Raw genomic sequence first — 15,346 nt, 5'->3', positions numbered from 1 at the left:
GAATTCACCAAAGCAAAAACAAGCAGCAGGTGGCCTGTTCTAATAAGAGGGCATCATAAAAACTCCTTCTGAAGTTCACAGTCCCAGGAAAGGGAGCTACCTCAGCTTAAAAGACATCCAGACATGAGTGAGGTGTTTTTGCTTTTAACTTTCATGTAATAATAGCTTTGTTATAAAAGTCACTTCAGATACAAAGTTAGAATGGCAATTACACTTAAAATTAGCCCATTAAAAAGTTCAAATATCATATTACAGATATGCACTATCTGAAATTCCAGAAGGTATTTAAACAGGGAACAGACATTGCTACCCATCTTTTTTACCTAGCTACACTGTTATTTTCTTAACCACCATTTGCAAGACTGGAAGCATCTGCCTGGCCAGGGAGATTAGTAAAGTGAATATCCTTACTAAAGTTCCTGTTACTTTATTTTCTGAATATATACCATAAGGTAGCAGATAACAGTTTTCTCCTCACATTATACATCAGTATACATCAGTATAATGTAATGGTTAAAAGCACAGGTATTAAAATAAATTGGCACGGGGATGCCTGGGTGGCTCAGTTGGTTAAGCAGCTGCCTTCAGCTCAGGTCACGATCCCAGGGTCCTGGGATTGAGCCCCGCATCGGGCTCCCTGCTCAGCGGGAGCCTCCCTCTCCCTCTGCCGGCTGCTCCTTCTGCTTATGCTCTCTCTCTCTCTGACAAATAAATAAAATATTTTTAAAATAAAATAAGTTGGCACAAGATTCAAATCCCTGTTCTGTTATATACTAGTAGTAAGGATCTTGGGCAACTTACAATTATTCCCATTTATAAAATGGGGAGGTTACCTATATCTCATTAAATCTCTGAAACCTAGCATATAATTATAAAGTCTTTAGACAAAAATGTCTTACTTTAAGTGGCAAACCGTCATCGCTGTTTCTGAAGTCATGGTCAAATACAATGGCAGCCAGCACGTGAACCATGGGCTGCTTTTCAGACACAACGTACTTTTCAAACTGTGCTTCTGAAGAAAAGCCTCGAACTGCGGAGAGAAAAATCTCAGTAAGTCATCACACAAATGGAAAATGTCTAACGATTATCCCTATCTGTACCATGACTACCATAATCCTGTCATAACACAATACATTTTAAAACATTATTACTCAAACACTGACATTGCAGATGACCTAATGGGTATCTGGGGTACACAAAAATTCTTGTGTTTTGTAAAAGTTGGGACACATGATAAACAATATTTAATCATTACAGTAACTGTATATTAAGGTAAACTGTGACAAGGGGAACTTTTCAATTGTAGTTTGAAATCTAGTGACTAAAAAAAATGTGGAAGGAAATAAGTGTCAAAATTATTTCTGTAGAAGGTGTATTTCAAAAAATAATGGCAGAATAAATTGTATTCTAGAAAACAATTGTAGGATTTAAGTTAAAAATTTTTAAATAAATAAAATTTTTAAAAAATAAAATAAATAAAAGTAGCAGTTACTTTTCTTATTCACAAATAATCTGTATGAAATTTTAAAAAACACACTCTCAAAACAACACACACACAACCACACACATACAGGTAACTTAAATGACTAAAGCTTTTTCTTAAGAATTAAAATATTTCCAAAGTAAACAGATTATTAAAGTCTTCGATAGCCTCTTTATAAGAAAACATAAATAATTATGGACAGAAATAAGATTTTTTTTGTTTGTTTTTGAAGATTTTATTTATTTGACAGTGAGAGAGAGACAGCAAGAGAGGGAACACAAGCAGGGGGAGTGGGAGAGGGAGAAGCAGGCTTCCCGCCGAGCAGGGAGCCTGATGTGGGGCTCGATCCCAGGACCCTGGGATCATGACCTGAGGCGAAGGCAGACACCTAACGACTGAGCCACCCAGGTGCCCCGAGAAATAAGATTTTTAAAATAAAGTTACATAACGTGTGCAAAGAACCATACTGTAAAGATGTCTTTTCTGTAAAAATTGACTACGTAAGAGTCGGTGTAATTCTAGTAAAAATCCAAACAATTTGTTAACTAACTTGGATTTAAATAAAACAAAACATAAAATATCAATCTTCTAGAATAGATCTCAAGAGTTCTCACCACAAAAACTGGTTAACTATGTGAGCTGATGGATATGTTAATTAGCTTGATTGTGATAATCAAGGTATATGTATATCAAAACATCATTTTATATGACCTAAATATATACAGTTTTTATGTCAATCATAAATAAAATAAAAATAAAACGTTAATAAAATAAAATATTTCAAAAAAAATCCAAACAATTTTTATGGAAAATTACAAGCCAATTCTAAAATTTATATGGAAACACAATGGGTGAATAACAAGGTGTATTAAAAGATGAGCTTTTGGGGCATCTGGGTGGCTCAGCTGGTTAAGCGTCCGACTCTTGATCTCAGCTTTTGTCCTGATCTCAGGGTTGTGAGTTCAAGTCCTGCATGTGCTGCATGCTGCGTGAGGAGCCTACTTTAAAAAAAAAGATGAGTTTCATCCCACTATATTACCAGAAAGAAAAACCAAACTATAGAAGCATGTATACAGTATGCTCTTGTCTAAGAAAGGAGAATAAGAAATATATAGAGAAAATATATAGACACACATACACAGACTCACACACATACCCAGAAATACATGCGTACGTGCAGAAACATTATTTATACCAAAAGAAACACAAAAAGAATCAATCAGGCACTAACAGTGTTGGTTCCCTATGGGTGGGATGAGAACAGGTTAGAAGGGATGTGGAGGCTATGTCAGTTATCTAATTATACATTTTAATACAGGTTTGACTTTTGTTTATTGTTAATCTTTTACATACTCAAAAATAAAATTAAAACAACACAGAGGGGTATAATTACTAAAACTTAATAAGAATATAAGTGAATCTTAAATAGATATTAAGTTAATAACAACCACAAGAAGAAAAAGAATTAACCCAAGTGAATTTTAGGCACAGTATGTTGACATATATCCCTAGTTGAATATACTCTAGGAAGAAAAAGAACTGCAAAGAAATAGTGTTAAGTGTGTTAGGGCAGTAGTACATAATGTAAGTAATTCAGAAATACTTTTCTATAAGATTGGGCAAATGAGTACATTGATGCTGCTAGGATCTAGGGCTCTGAGAGAGAAAGGAGGTACAAATATATAATGGGAGAAGAAAAACAAGTGGCCTATATTTGGGGTGGCATTGAGAGTATTGACATAAAATCATGCTTTAAAAAAAATCCTACTAAAAGAGTCTAGAAGCAAAGACACCCCAGTAGTAATGAGTACACCTAGTACTTGTTTTTCCCTATGTTTTATTGTGGGGAGACAGACACGCTGAGCACATTTACAAAGATCTATCAGGCCCTGAGGGGAGAAGGAAACAGGAGGCCAATTCTGACCCACTTATAAGTGGAGGGTTAAGTGGTGACCTCCCTACTGGTGCCTTCAGGAAGGGAAACTGGTAGCAAAGGGAAGGGTTTTGTTTCTCTCTCTCTCTGTGTCTTATTTTTCCCATACCTTAGTTTCTTAATATCATCCCTAAAAAAAGAGAAATTAAGACCACTTCATTGGTTGAATCTAGTTCTGGGGCAGAGAAAGTACAATGTGTTCAGCCTGAACAGCTAGTTCTGTTAGAAAGTGAAAGTGCTCAAAAGCTGACAAACATACATCAAAAGGACATTGCTTTAAAAAAAAAAAAAAAAACCCACTGGCTAAATCTGGGACAATTTTAGGGTCAAAAATCATCATCATCATCAAATGATTACATCACTCAGAATATGTTCTCTACACAATGCAATTAAGCTAAATCCAATAACAAAAATATAACTAGAAAAATTCCAATTGCATGGAAATTAGGCAATACACTCTCAACAACTCATGGAACAAAGAACACAAAATAGACTAATGTCTTGAGCTGCCTGGGTGGCTCAGTTGGTTAAGCGTCTGCCTTCGGCCCAGGTCACGATCCCGGAGTCCCGGGTTCGAGTCCCACATTGGGCTCCCTGCTCAGGGGAGAGTCTGCTTCTCAACCTCTGCCCCTCCTCCCACTCATGCTCTCTCCCTCTCTCTCTCTCTCAAATAAATAAAATTTTAAAAATAAAGTCTTAAACATGCATGTAAAATTTCTTAACAAAATGTTAGCAAATAAAATCCATAAAATAAACCCAAGTAAATGGATGGATGATTTGATAGTTGAAAAATCATTATATTAACAAAAATAAGAAAAATCACATGACCATCTCAATAGACACAGAAAAGGCATTTGACAAAATTTAACACTAATTCCTGATTTTAAAAAAATCTTAGCAAACTAAGAATAGAAAGAAGCTATCTAAACCTGATAAAGAACATCTACAAACAACATATAATAAATATGTTGGTCAATGGTGAAATATTGAAAAATTTTCTCCAGAGACAGGGAACAAGACAAGAATGCCTTTATCAGTTACTTCCTGTCAAAAGATAGAACATATCAAGTGTTGGTGAAGATATGGAACTGAAACTCTCATACGTCTCTGTAAATCTAAATAGTTACATCCCTCATGACCCAACAATTTCACTCCTAGCTATATACCAAACAGAAAGGTGTATATATGTTCATCAAAAGGTTCTTATAAAAATGTTCATAACAACACTACTCATAATAGCTAAAATCTGGAATCTACACAAATGTTCATCAAAAACAGATAAACAGATTGCATAATATTAACATAATGGGATACTATAAAGAAAATTAGTGATTTATGATCTCACGCAACAATTTGGATGACTCTTACAAATATAATGCTAAGTAAAAGCACACACATAAAAACTACATAATACATATCGTATATAACCCAGAATGCTATAATGGGACATAGTGAATAGCTCCATTTACATAAGGTGAAAAGCAGGCAAAACTAACTATGGTCTTAGATGTTAAAATAGTTAAATTTGGGGGAGTCATAACTGCCACGTGGCACAAAGGAAGCTTCTAGGGTGCTGAAAGTGCTCTGACTTAGGCTGACAGATTCCTTATAAACTACAAAGAGGAAAACTGCCTTGACAATGGAAAGTCTGGTGGAAATCCACCTGAATAAAATCAGCAAGCATGATATCACCAATTGAGGAACAAACTGCTAATATGCTTCCAAAAGTGATTCACTAAGATCTTATAAGAAAGATGTAATATTTTCAACACAAATGATCAAATTGAAACTAAATGTAAGGAAACAATCAGACAAATACAAATTAAGAAGCCTTGTGCAAAATAATCGACCTAGTCTTTTAAAACTATCACTGTTATTAAAGACAAAACAACAAAAACAAAAGCAGTCTAAGATGTGATGTATGGTGATTAACATAACATAATTTAAAAAAAAAAAAAGCTGTCTAAGAAAGTATCCTAAGCCAGAGGTCAGCAAATTATGGTCCTGTGCAGGTCAAATCTACCCCACAGTCTGTTTTGGTATGGGCCTGTGAGCTATGGATGTTTTTCACATCTCTAAAGTGCTCTTAAAAAAAAAAAAAAAAAAGACTATTTGATAGAAACTTACATAGCCCATAAAACCTAATATATTTACTATCTGGCCCTTTACATAAAAGTTTGTCAACCCCAATGAATATTTAAAAATCTCTAACTGGGGGGTGCCTGTGTAGCTCAGTCAGTTGGGTGTCCGACTCTTGGTTTCAGCTCAGGTCATGATCTCAGGGTCCTGGGATCAGGCCCCGAGTCAGGCTCTGCGCTTGAGGAGTGGAATCAGCTTGAGATTCTCTCTTTCCCTCTGTTCCTCCCCCAACTACACTCACTGGTGCATGCTCTCTAAATAAATAAATAAATAAATAAACAAATCTTAAAAAAAAAAACTCTGGCTCCTGGATTACAAAAAAGAAAAAGAAAAAGCTCTAAAGAACCTCATTAGGACAATTAGGAAAATATAAATATTGACTGTATATTAGATAACATCATTGTATCAATTTTAAAATTCTTGGGTATAATAATTGTAAAGGTTATATTGGACAATGTCCTTATTAGGAGAAACATACAGCATATGAAGGTGATGTGTCATGATGCAACTTATTCTCAATGGTTCAGCAAAAAAAAAAAAAAATCCAGTAATTTTATATATATTCTTTTAGTTTTACATACTTACATACATATTATATATGTGCATATATATGTGTGTGTATAGAGGGTGAATAAAAAAGTAAATGTGGCAAATGTTACTTGGTAAATTGCAGCATATTTGCATTTTCTCCATAGGTTTGAAATTTTTCAAAATCAAATGTGTGTGTGTGGATAGGGGCCCTTCCAGATCATTGTGCTCAAAGTAAAGTACTATATAATCCTCAAGAATTCTTTACCACAGATTTTAACAGACATTATTACTATGTATTGATTAAACCAAGTTATCAAACACCAACATCAAAGTCTTACCCAACACCAGCTTTCTAATCACAATTATACTAATAGTAGATACACTATACTATGCTATTCAGATACTATATTATTTGAACTTGAATTGGTATATATTTTTTTAAGATTTTATTTATTTATTTGACAGAGAGAGAGAGAATGAGCACAAGCAAGGGGAGTGGCAGGCAGAGGCAGAGAGAGAAGCAGGCTCCCCACAGAGAAGGGGGAGCCCGATGTGGGACTCGATCCCAGGACTCCGGGATCATGACCTGAGCCAAAGGCAGTTGCTTAACCAACTGAGCCACCCAGGTGCCCTTGAATTGGTATATTAAAGCTTCTAGAGGCACCTGGGTGGCTCAATCGGTTAAATGTCTGCCTTCGGCTCAGGTCATGATCCCGGGGTCCTAGGAGTCTGCTTTTCCCTCTGCCCCTCCCCCTACTTGTCCATGCATGCTCTCCCCCTCTCCCTCAAATAAATAAATAAAATCCTAAAAAAATAAAAAATAAATAAAAGCTTCTAATGAGTAGTTGTTTTATTTTTTTTTATTTTTTTATTTTTTTTTTTTTTTAAAGATTTTATTTATTTATTTGACAGAGAGAGATAGCTAGAGCAGGAACACAAGCAGGGGGAGTGGGAGAGGGAGAGGCAGGCTTCCCGCTGAGCAGGGAGCCCGATGTGGGACTCGATCCCAGGACCCCGGGATCATGACCTGAGCCGAAGGCAGACGCTTAACGACTGAGCCACCCAGGCGCCCGAGTAGTTGTTTTAAAAAGTTAAAATTCTTCAGAGTAGCACTAAAATCTGAATATGGGAGCTTTCCAAATCAAGACTTTTACACATATCCTCTCATATCGACTGAGCTATTTTGCTAGAGTTGGTTCCACAGAAACTACCTAACAAGGTAATCAGGCCCAATCAAGAGGAGGAAAATCTCTCAGCTTCCTTCCCTTTAAATGAGCACTTTACTATATTAGACATTAACAAATGCTGCCATAGACTTTCAACCCATCAGATCTCTACTCCAGTCTTCAGACACACTTTCTCATGAAGGCTTCAATAGGACACAATAACAATGCTTCTTAGACTTTCCCATAACAGTCCTCTATCCTCCACCTCCACATAAAGGGATACTTAAAAGGTAACTTTCAGCCCATCACAAGCACTAATGTTCTTTGGAAATTCATGGTTTCTATTTTTAAAATCCATGGGAATTTTGCATTAAGTTATACAATGTAACATTTTGTGTTTTTTAAGATGGCAAAGTAAATAGATAGCATCTAGCCTCCCCGCCCATCTCAAAGCCCTGCCCTTAAGATGAGGGGAAAAAAACATGACTGTATGAGTATACAACAGAACAAACCCACACACATGTATAAAAGCATGAGACAAGAAGGGGAGAGATGCTTACCAAAATTCTGACAGTGTTTTTAACGTTAGAGACAGAGAAGAGAAATTGGATGCAGAGGGAGGCGAGTATAAGGAGATGAGGATTGTCTAGGCTGCTTTACTCTTCTTTTCAAATATATCACACTTAATATTTTCATTAAAATGTTTAAAATTAATGATCTCGATGTAGACTTTATGCATGCATCCAAGAAGAAACTACTCAGGTCATCCTGAGGTTCTGTGTCCCTTTGGCACGCTATCAGGTGCTCACCCTAATTTGAGAACACAGTCAGAGACAAAGAGGATTTACAATTACCTAATTCCATCATCTAATTTTAAGTATTATATTTTGTTTATGATTATGCCAATAATATGTTTGATATTATGTTACAGAGATCATAATGTTATATTCAGGAGATTAATACACAAGTTTATGGTCACTGAAGTATGTCTCTTCAAAAACAAACTAATAATTATGCTACAAAAAATTTTTTATTTTTTTTTAAGATTTTTATTTATTTATTTGACACAGAGAGAGAGAGAGCACCAGCAGGGGGAGCAGCAGAGGGAAAGGGAGACGCAGGCTCCCCGCTGAGCAGGGAGCCCGATATGGGCCTCAATCACAGGACCTCAGGATCATGACCTGAGCAGAAGGAAACCGCTTAACCAGAGCCACCCAGGCGCCCTACAAAAAACATTTTAGACATCACAATTTCTAACCTGAAAAATTGGTATTTAACATCTCTTTCACCATCTCAGTAATATTTTTTACCACAACACTTTTAGAAGGCACATAAGCTAATTCATATACATAGCTCCTATTAAAGAAGAAATCAGGCGGGGTCATCAAAGGAAGAGGCTTGAAAACAGTAACATTCTGAAACGTCTTCTTTATATCTCTGCGATGAAGCAAAATCAATAGAGAGAAGAAGACTGTCATGAAGATTTCCACAATTAAAGAAAGTATCCTCCTTTTCTGCAAAGAAACAAAAGGACTGTGATAATTAAGAGTCTGTGTATATGTATGTGTGTGTGAATCTATACTCTTGTGCATATACGTGTATACAATTTAAACATATTATTCAGCTCCGTTCTACAATACGAATGGCTCACTAGCCTGTCCTTTTCACCCTTTTCCACATTTCATTATCTATTCCATTGATTTATCCTATGGGTACTCTTCAGAGTTAGAATTGCTACCTTAAGCCACGGAACAAAAGGGACAAAAACAAAACAAAACAAAACAAAAACCCATACACTAAAATGAGGGAAAAAGCTATTTAAAGTTCTCCCCTTCAGGTTCATTAGCTTTTACAACCATTTCCCACAGACACCTCCGCTTACCTTTAAAATGAAATTTTTCCAGAGGAGGACTGCAAATTGGTTGAGCCACAACAAATCCATTTTATCGCAAAGAATGGAATTTCAACTCTAAGAAGGAAGTAAACATTTAAAAAACTTACATCGCCTGGCAAAAATGTTAAATTTAGCCAAGTGAAAGGATTACTTCATTGTTTTACTCTTTTTATCAATCCTGAAAGATAACTACTTGCAATAAGTACTTGTCTTCTCTTATTTTTATATTAATTCATTATATTCACATCTGATGGTCTTCTAATATGTATGAAAGTATTAGATGATAGAGATGCAAAATGTAATAGGTTGCAGCCCCACATTTGCAAAGAAAGATGTAAACTGTAAATCTGGAATGTCAATTATAATTCTGATAGGCTCTGAGATAAATTCCTACAAATTATAATTCTGAAAATTTCCTATTTAATATCTACTCTGTGCCATATTCTATGCTAGGCATTAGGTGTATTCAAAATGACTGTAATCCTTTCCTCATGGTATGAAGAGTAGAGTATAGTAATTGAGAACCCAGCATCTAAGGTTGGGCTGTTTGAGTTCAAATCCTAACTCTCTCACAAGCTGTAAAATTTTAAGCAAAATAATTAACTTATAGCTGCTTATCATCTGTAAAATCAGAAAAATCACAGTACTTACCTAACAACATATTCCCCTGGGGTGATTTGCTACTATGGAGAGGGTGGCTAAAAGGCTATGACCTTTTTAAAAATTGTGATAAAATATAACAAGATAAAATTTGCCACTTTAACCATTTTTAGTTGTACAGTTCAGTGGCACCAATCACATTCATGCTGTTGTGCAACCATCACCATTATCCATCCCCAGAATTTTTTTCACCTTCCCAAGCTAAAACTCCATGGCCATTAAATAATCACTCTCTATTCCTTCCTTCCCCCAGTCACTGGCAACCACCATTCCACTTTCTGTATCTATGAATTTGACTCCTTTAGGTACCTCATATAGGTGTCACTTCATTGTGACAGTATTTGTCCTTTTGTGACTGGCTTATTTCACTCAGCATAAAATGTCTTCAAAGTTTATCCATATTGCAGCATGTGCCAGAATTTCTTTTGTATGCACCACTTTTAGCAGTCTCATAGGGCTTTCAAAATCAGAACTGGACTTCAAGACATACTAAAGGGAGAGAAGGATGTGGTGTGTATTGCATTAGTACTAAAAGGTGTCACGTCCTGTCAGTGAGTGAACCATAAAGAGTAACCAGGGAATGCAGCAAGGAGAAGCACCTCAAGTGCTTCTGAACTTTGAGTGGCAAGCACCCATGGTAAAGGGTAGTTTCTGGCCAGAAGATCAAGATGAAGACTGCCTCAGAGAACCTAAAGGTATAGGAGAGACAGAGGAATAGGAGGAGCTCAGCCTTGGTCTGAGCATAAATTGATCTCATCCCAGTTAGCACACTAATCACTTTGATCAGTGAGCTATAAGACTGAGATCCAGGAAGATCCAGATAGAACAGCACAGTTTAAAAAAAAAAAAACTGAACTGACAGTGACAACAAGGATGGACTAGAGGAAATTATGCTAAGTGAAATGTGTCTGTCAGATAGAGAAAGATAAAAATACCATGTGATTTCACTTGTATGTGGAATCAAAAAAACAAAACAAACAAAGTAGAAACTGACCCATAAATATGGAGAACAAATTGGTGCTTGCCAGAGGGGAGGAAGCCGGGGAAATGGGCAAAAGTGGGTGATGGGGAGTGGGAGGTATAGGTTTCCAGTTATAGAATGAATAAGTCACAGGGATGAAAGGAACAACAGGGGGAACAGTCAATGGCATTGTAATAGTGTTGTATACTGACAAGTGATAGCTATGCTTATAGTGAGCACAGTATAATATAAAGAGTTGTTGAATCACTATGTTGTACACCTGAAACTAATGTAACATTGTGTGTCAACTATACTTCAATAATAAATAAATAAATAAATAAATAAATAAAACTTGCATCATACTCCAAAGTCTTATAGTACAGTTTAACATGTCCTAAAAAACATTACTTATATTGTTCCTGTGCCTGAAACCACGGTCAATTTCTCAAATAAAAAATAACAAATTAAAAAAAACTGAATTGACATTGCAACCACAGCCCACAGAGGTGGGTTGGAACTTGCAGCTTAAACCTAACCAAGGAGGGTTGCCAGATAAAATACAGGATGTTCAATTAAATTTGAATTTCAGATAAATAACAAATATATTGGCGGGACATACTTATACAAAAATATCCATACTTTATCTGAAATTCATATTTAACTGGGTGTTCTTTATTTTATTTGCTAAATCTGGCAACCCTGTAACAGGTCAATTGCCTGCTAAACAAAACTATCAATATTCCCCCATAGGATTTAAAACAGAACCCAGAGTCTCATAGTTCAATACACAAATGTCCAGAATGTAATCCAAAATTATTCAGCATACAAGAAACCACAAGTCTCAGGTTGCACAGGAAGAGACAATCAACAGATTGCAATGGTGACATGGTATGGATGTTGGAACTACCTGAAAAGAAGCCTTTAAAGCAGCTACTATTATAATGCTCAAGAGAACAATTACAGTCTTGAAACAAAATTTAAAGTAGAAAGTATCAGTAAAGAAATAGAAGATATAAGGAAAAATCAAAGGGTAATTTTAGAATTTAAAGTAACCAAAACAATGAATCATGGAACACTACATCAAAAACTAATGATGTACTGTATGTTGACTAACATAACACAATAAAAAAAAAAAGAAAAAAGAAAGTAACCAAAATAAAACACTCACTGGATAGACTCAATAGCAGAATGAAGATGACAGAGGAAAATGTCAGTGAACATGATCAGTAGAAACTATCCAATATGAACAAAACAGGGGAGGAGGAGATTGAAAAAAAATGAACACAGCCTCAGGATTATGTGGGACAACAAACATAAAGTCTAACATACAATTCATCAGAGTCTCAAAAGACAGAAGAGTGTGATGCTGAAAACATATTTAAAGAAATAATGGTTACAAACTCCCAAACGTGGCAAAAGACACAAGCCTGTAGATGTAAAAAGTTGAGCAAATCCCAAACAAGATATGTCTAGACACATTATAAAAAATCAAAATGATAAAAACTTAAGACAAATAAAAAACTCTTGAAAAAAAGTCAGAGGAAAACAACACATTACCTATAAGGAGACAAAGACCTGAAAAACGGATTGCCATCAGGGAAGCCAGAAGGAAGTGACCAACACATTTTTAAAATGCAGAGAAAAGATGTAATTGGATATTTAGCAAAGAAATTCTTCAGAAATGCAGGTTGAAATAAAGACATTCACAAATGAAGGAAAACTAAGTGCCTCCACTGACAGCTGGTCTGATCTATAAGAAAAGGAAGCTCTTCAGAGAGAAGGGAAATGAGAACAGAAGGAAACTTGGAACATAAGAAATGAAGAAAGAAGAACAGAAGTGGTAAACATCTGGACAAATCAAAACAGGTTATTCTTCTCTTCCTGAGTCTTCAGAATATTTTGATTGTTGAAAACAAAGAATATGGTGAGTTGATGAAGTGTTCAATTAAGGAAGACATAACATATGAGACAAATACAGTGTGAAGGGGGAAAGGTAATAAGAGTACCAATATGGTCATAAAACTACATTCTAATTTAATTGATAAAATATTGATTCTAAATAGACTAGAAGTGTTTTGTAATCTCTAGTGCAACAACTAAAACATTATACAAAATTGCAATGGATAAATATATATAATAGAAAAGACATTAGACACGAAGTTAAATTCACATGGAGAAATAAAGAACCAGTAATGATTACAATGTAAATATAAAGCCAGTATTAATGATCTGTAGCTCATTTTTCTTATATAATTTAAAAGACAACTGCATAAAAATATACAAATTCATATTTTTTGGCAAACAATGTATAAAGATGCAATCTGTGACAATAATAAAGGGGTGAGCAGAGATAAATAGCATAATTGTTGTATACTGCTAAAATTGAGTACTAATTCATCTAGATTATTATAAGCTAAGTTGTTAAATATAATCAAGAGGACAAGACTAGAAAAATCACTAAAATATATATTGCAGAAGAAACAAGAAAGGAATCAAAATGTTACACTAGAAAATATCTTACAAACAAGAAGACAGTAATGGAGTCATTGAGGAACAAAAATGATATAAGACGTAAAGAAAACGAAGAGAAAAATGTCTGAAGTCTTACCTTATCATTAATTACATTAAATGTAAATGGACTGAATTCTCCATTTAAAAGGCAGAGATTGGTAGAATGGATATAAAAGCATGATTCAACTATATGCTGTCTACAAGAGACTCATTTTAGATCCAAAGACACACATTAGTTAAAAGTTAGAGGACAGGAAAAGATATTCCATGAAAACAGTAAGCAAAAGAAGAGCAGGAATGACTGTACTAATAAAAGACAAAACATACATTAAGATAAAAATTTTGAAGAGACAAAGAAGTGTATTTTATACAGATTAAAAGATCATCTCATCAAGACATAAAATTAGAAACATATAAAAACCTAACAACAGAGCCCCCAAAACATATCAAGCAAAAACTGACTGAATTGAATTAAGCAAGAAATAGAAAACTCAAAAATAATGGTTGGAGACGTCAATGCCCCACTTTCAATAATGAATAGAACAACAAGGAAGAAGATCAGTAATGAAATGGAAGTCATAAACAACACTATAAAGCATCTGGAACTAACATATAGAGAAATCTACCCAATAATAACAGAATACATATTGTTCTCAAGTTCACAAGGAACATTTTCCAGAACAGACCATTAGGTCACAAAACAAGTCTCAATAGGGGCGCCTGGGTGGCTCAGTCAGTTAAGCGTCTGACTCTTAATTTCAGCTCAGGTCATGATCTCAGGGTCATGAGATAGACCCCTGTACTGAGCATGGAACCTGCTTAAGATTCTCTCTCTCCCTCTCACTCTGTCCCTCTCCCCCCCAAAAAAACAAGTCTGAATAAATTTTAAAAGACTGAAATCATACAAAGTATCTTCCAATCTTCCATGAACATGACCACACTGAAATGAAATTAGAGATCCATAAAAGAAGGAAATCTGGAAAATTCAGAAATATGTGGAAACTAAACAACACATTATTAAACAACCAATGGGTCAAAGAAGAAATCACAAGGAAAATTAGAAAATACTTTAAGATGAATGGAAACAAAGATAAAACATATTAAAACTTATGTGATGCAGTGAAAGCAGTTTGACTATAAACTCCCACATTTCAAATCAATAATGATTTCAAATCAATAACCTAGCCTTCCAACTTAAAGAACTAGAACAAGAAGAGCAAACTAAAACCACAGATGACAAAAGGCAGGAAATTATAAATATTAAAGTGTGGATAAATAAAATAGAGAATATAAAAACAAGAGAATCAAAGAAACCAACCATTGGTTCCTTAAGAGTAACAAAACGGACAAACCTTCATCTTAACTGACCAAAATAAGAAAAAAGACTCAAATTACTAAAGTAAGGAAAGAAAGTAAGAATGCTACTACTAATCTTACAAAAATAAAAAGGATGATAAAAGAATACTATGAACAATTACAGGCAACAAATTTCATAACCTAGATGAAATGACAAACTCAAAACACACAAACTACCAATTCAACTCAAGAACAAGTAGAAAATATAAATAGACTTATAGTAAAAGATTGAATCAGTAATCAAAAACCTGCCAGCAAAGAAAAGGCCAGGATCAGATGACTTCAATAGTGAGTTCTACCAAACATCTAAAAAATGACTTACACCAATCCTTCTGTTTGTTTCTTCAAACAACAACCAATTCCCCAATTCTTTCACAGCGAAAATGGGTGTTCTATAATTCAGTTCAGTTCTGACACTAAATTACCCAGAGTTAGCACAGAGCCCACAGGTTAAAGGCCCAGTCTCACAAGACTGCCTGCCCCTACTTTAGATACTAGCCTCAAATAGGGTCCTCATATAGGCTACCTACAAACTCAGGGGTTCCTACAATCTTCCTCAGTTCAGTAATTTACTAGAATGACTCACACAATGCAGAAATATGCTATACTCAAAATTATAGTTCACTGAGGGGGAGCTAGTCCAAGATGGCAGAGGAGTAGAAGACCTTAGTTTTGCCTGGTCCCAGGAATTCAGCTAGATTCCAAACATCTG

General features: G+C 35.1%; 1 protein-coding gene across 1 annotated transcript in view; it reads right to left on the bottom strand.

The window, feature by feature from the left end:
• LOC116626773 (ATP-binding cassette sub-family A member 3-like) overlaps positions 1–9,194 on the bottom strand; it is a 177,460-nt gene extending 168,266 nt beyond the window's left edge. The window contains exons 1-3 of the mRNA XM_032396276.1: positions 9,135–9,194; positions 8,511–8,766; positions 900–1,030 (exon numbers count right to left, since the gene is read on the bottom strand). Of these exons, the coding sequence (XP_032252167.1) occupies positions 900–1,030; positions 8,511–8,766; positions 9,135–9,194 (447 nt within the window). The remainder of the gene's footprint in view (positions 1–899; positions 1,031–8,510; positions 8,767–9,134) is intronic.
• Between the last annotated feature and the right edge of the window lie 6,152 nt (positions 9,195–15,346).

Source organism: Phoca vitulina, unplaced genomic scaffold, assembly GCF_004348235.1.
Source record: "Phoca vitulina isolate PV1807 unplaced genomic scaffold, GSC_HSeal_1.0 scaffold90, whole genome shotgun sequence".
Taxonomy (NCBI): Eukaryota; Metazoa; Chordata; class Mammalia; order Carnivora; family Phocidae; genus Phoca; species Phoca vitulina.
This window is presented reverse-complemented; position numbering and strand designations above follow the sequence as displayed.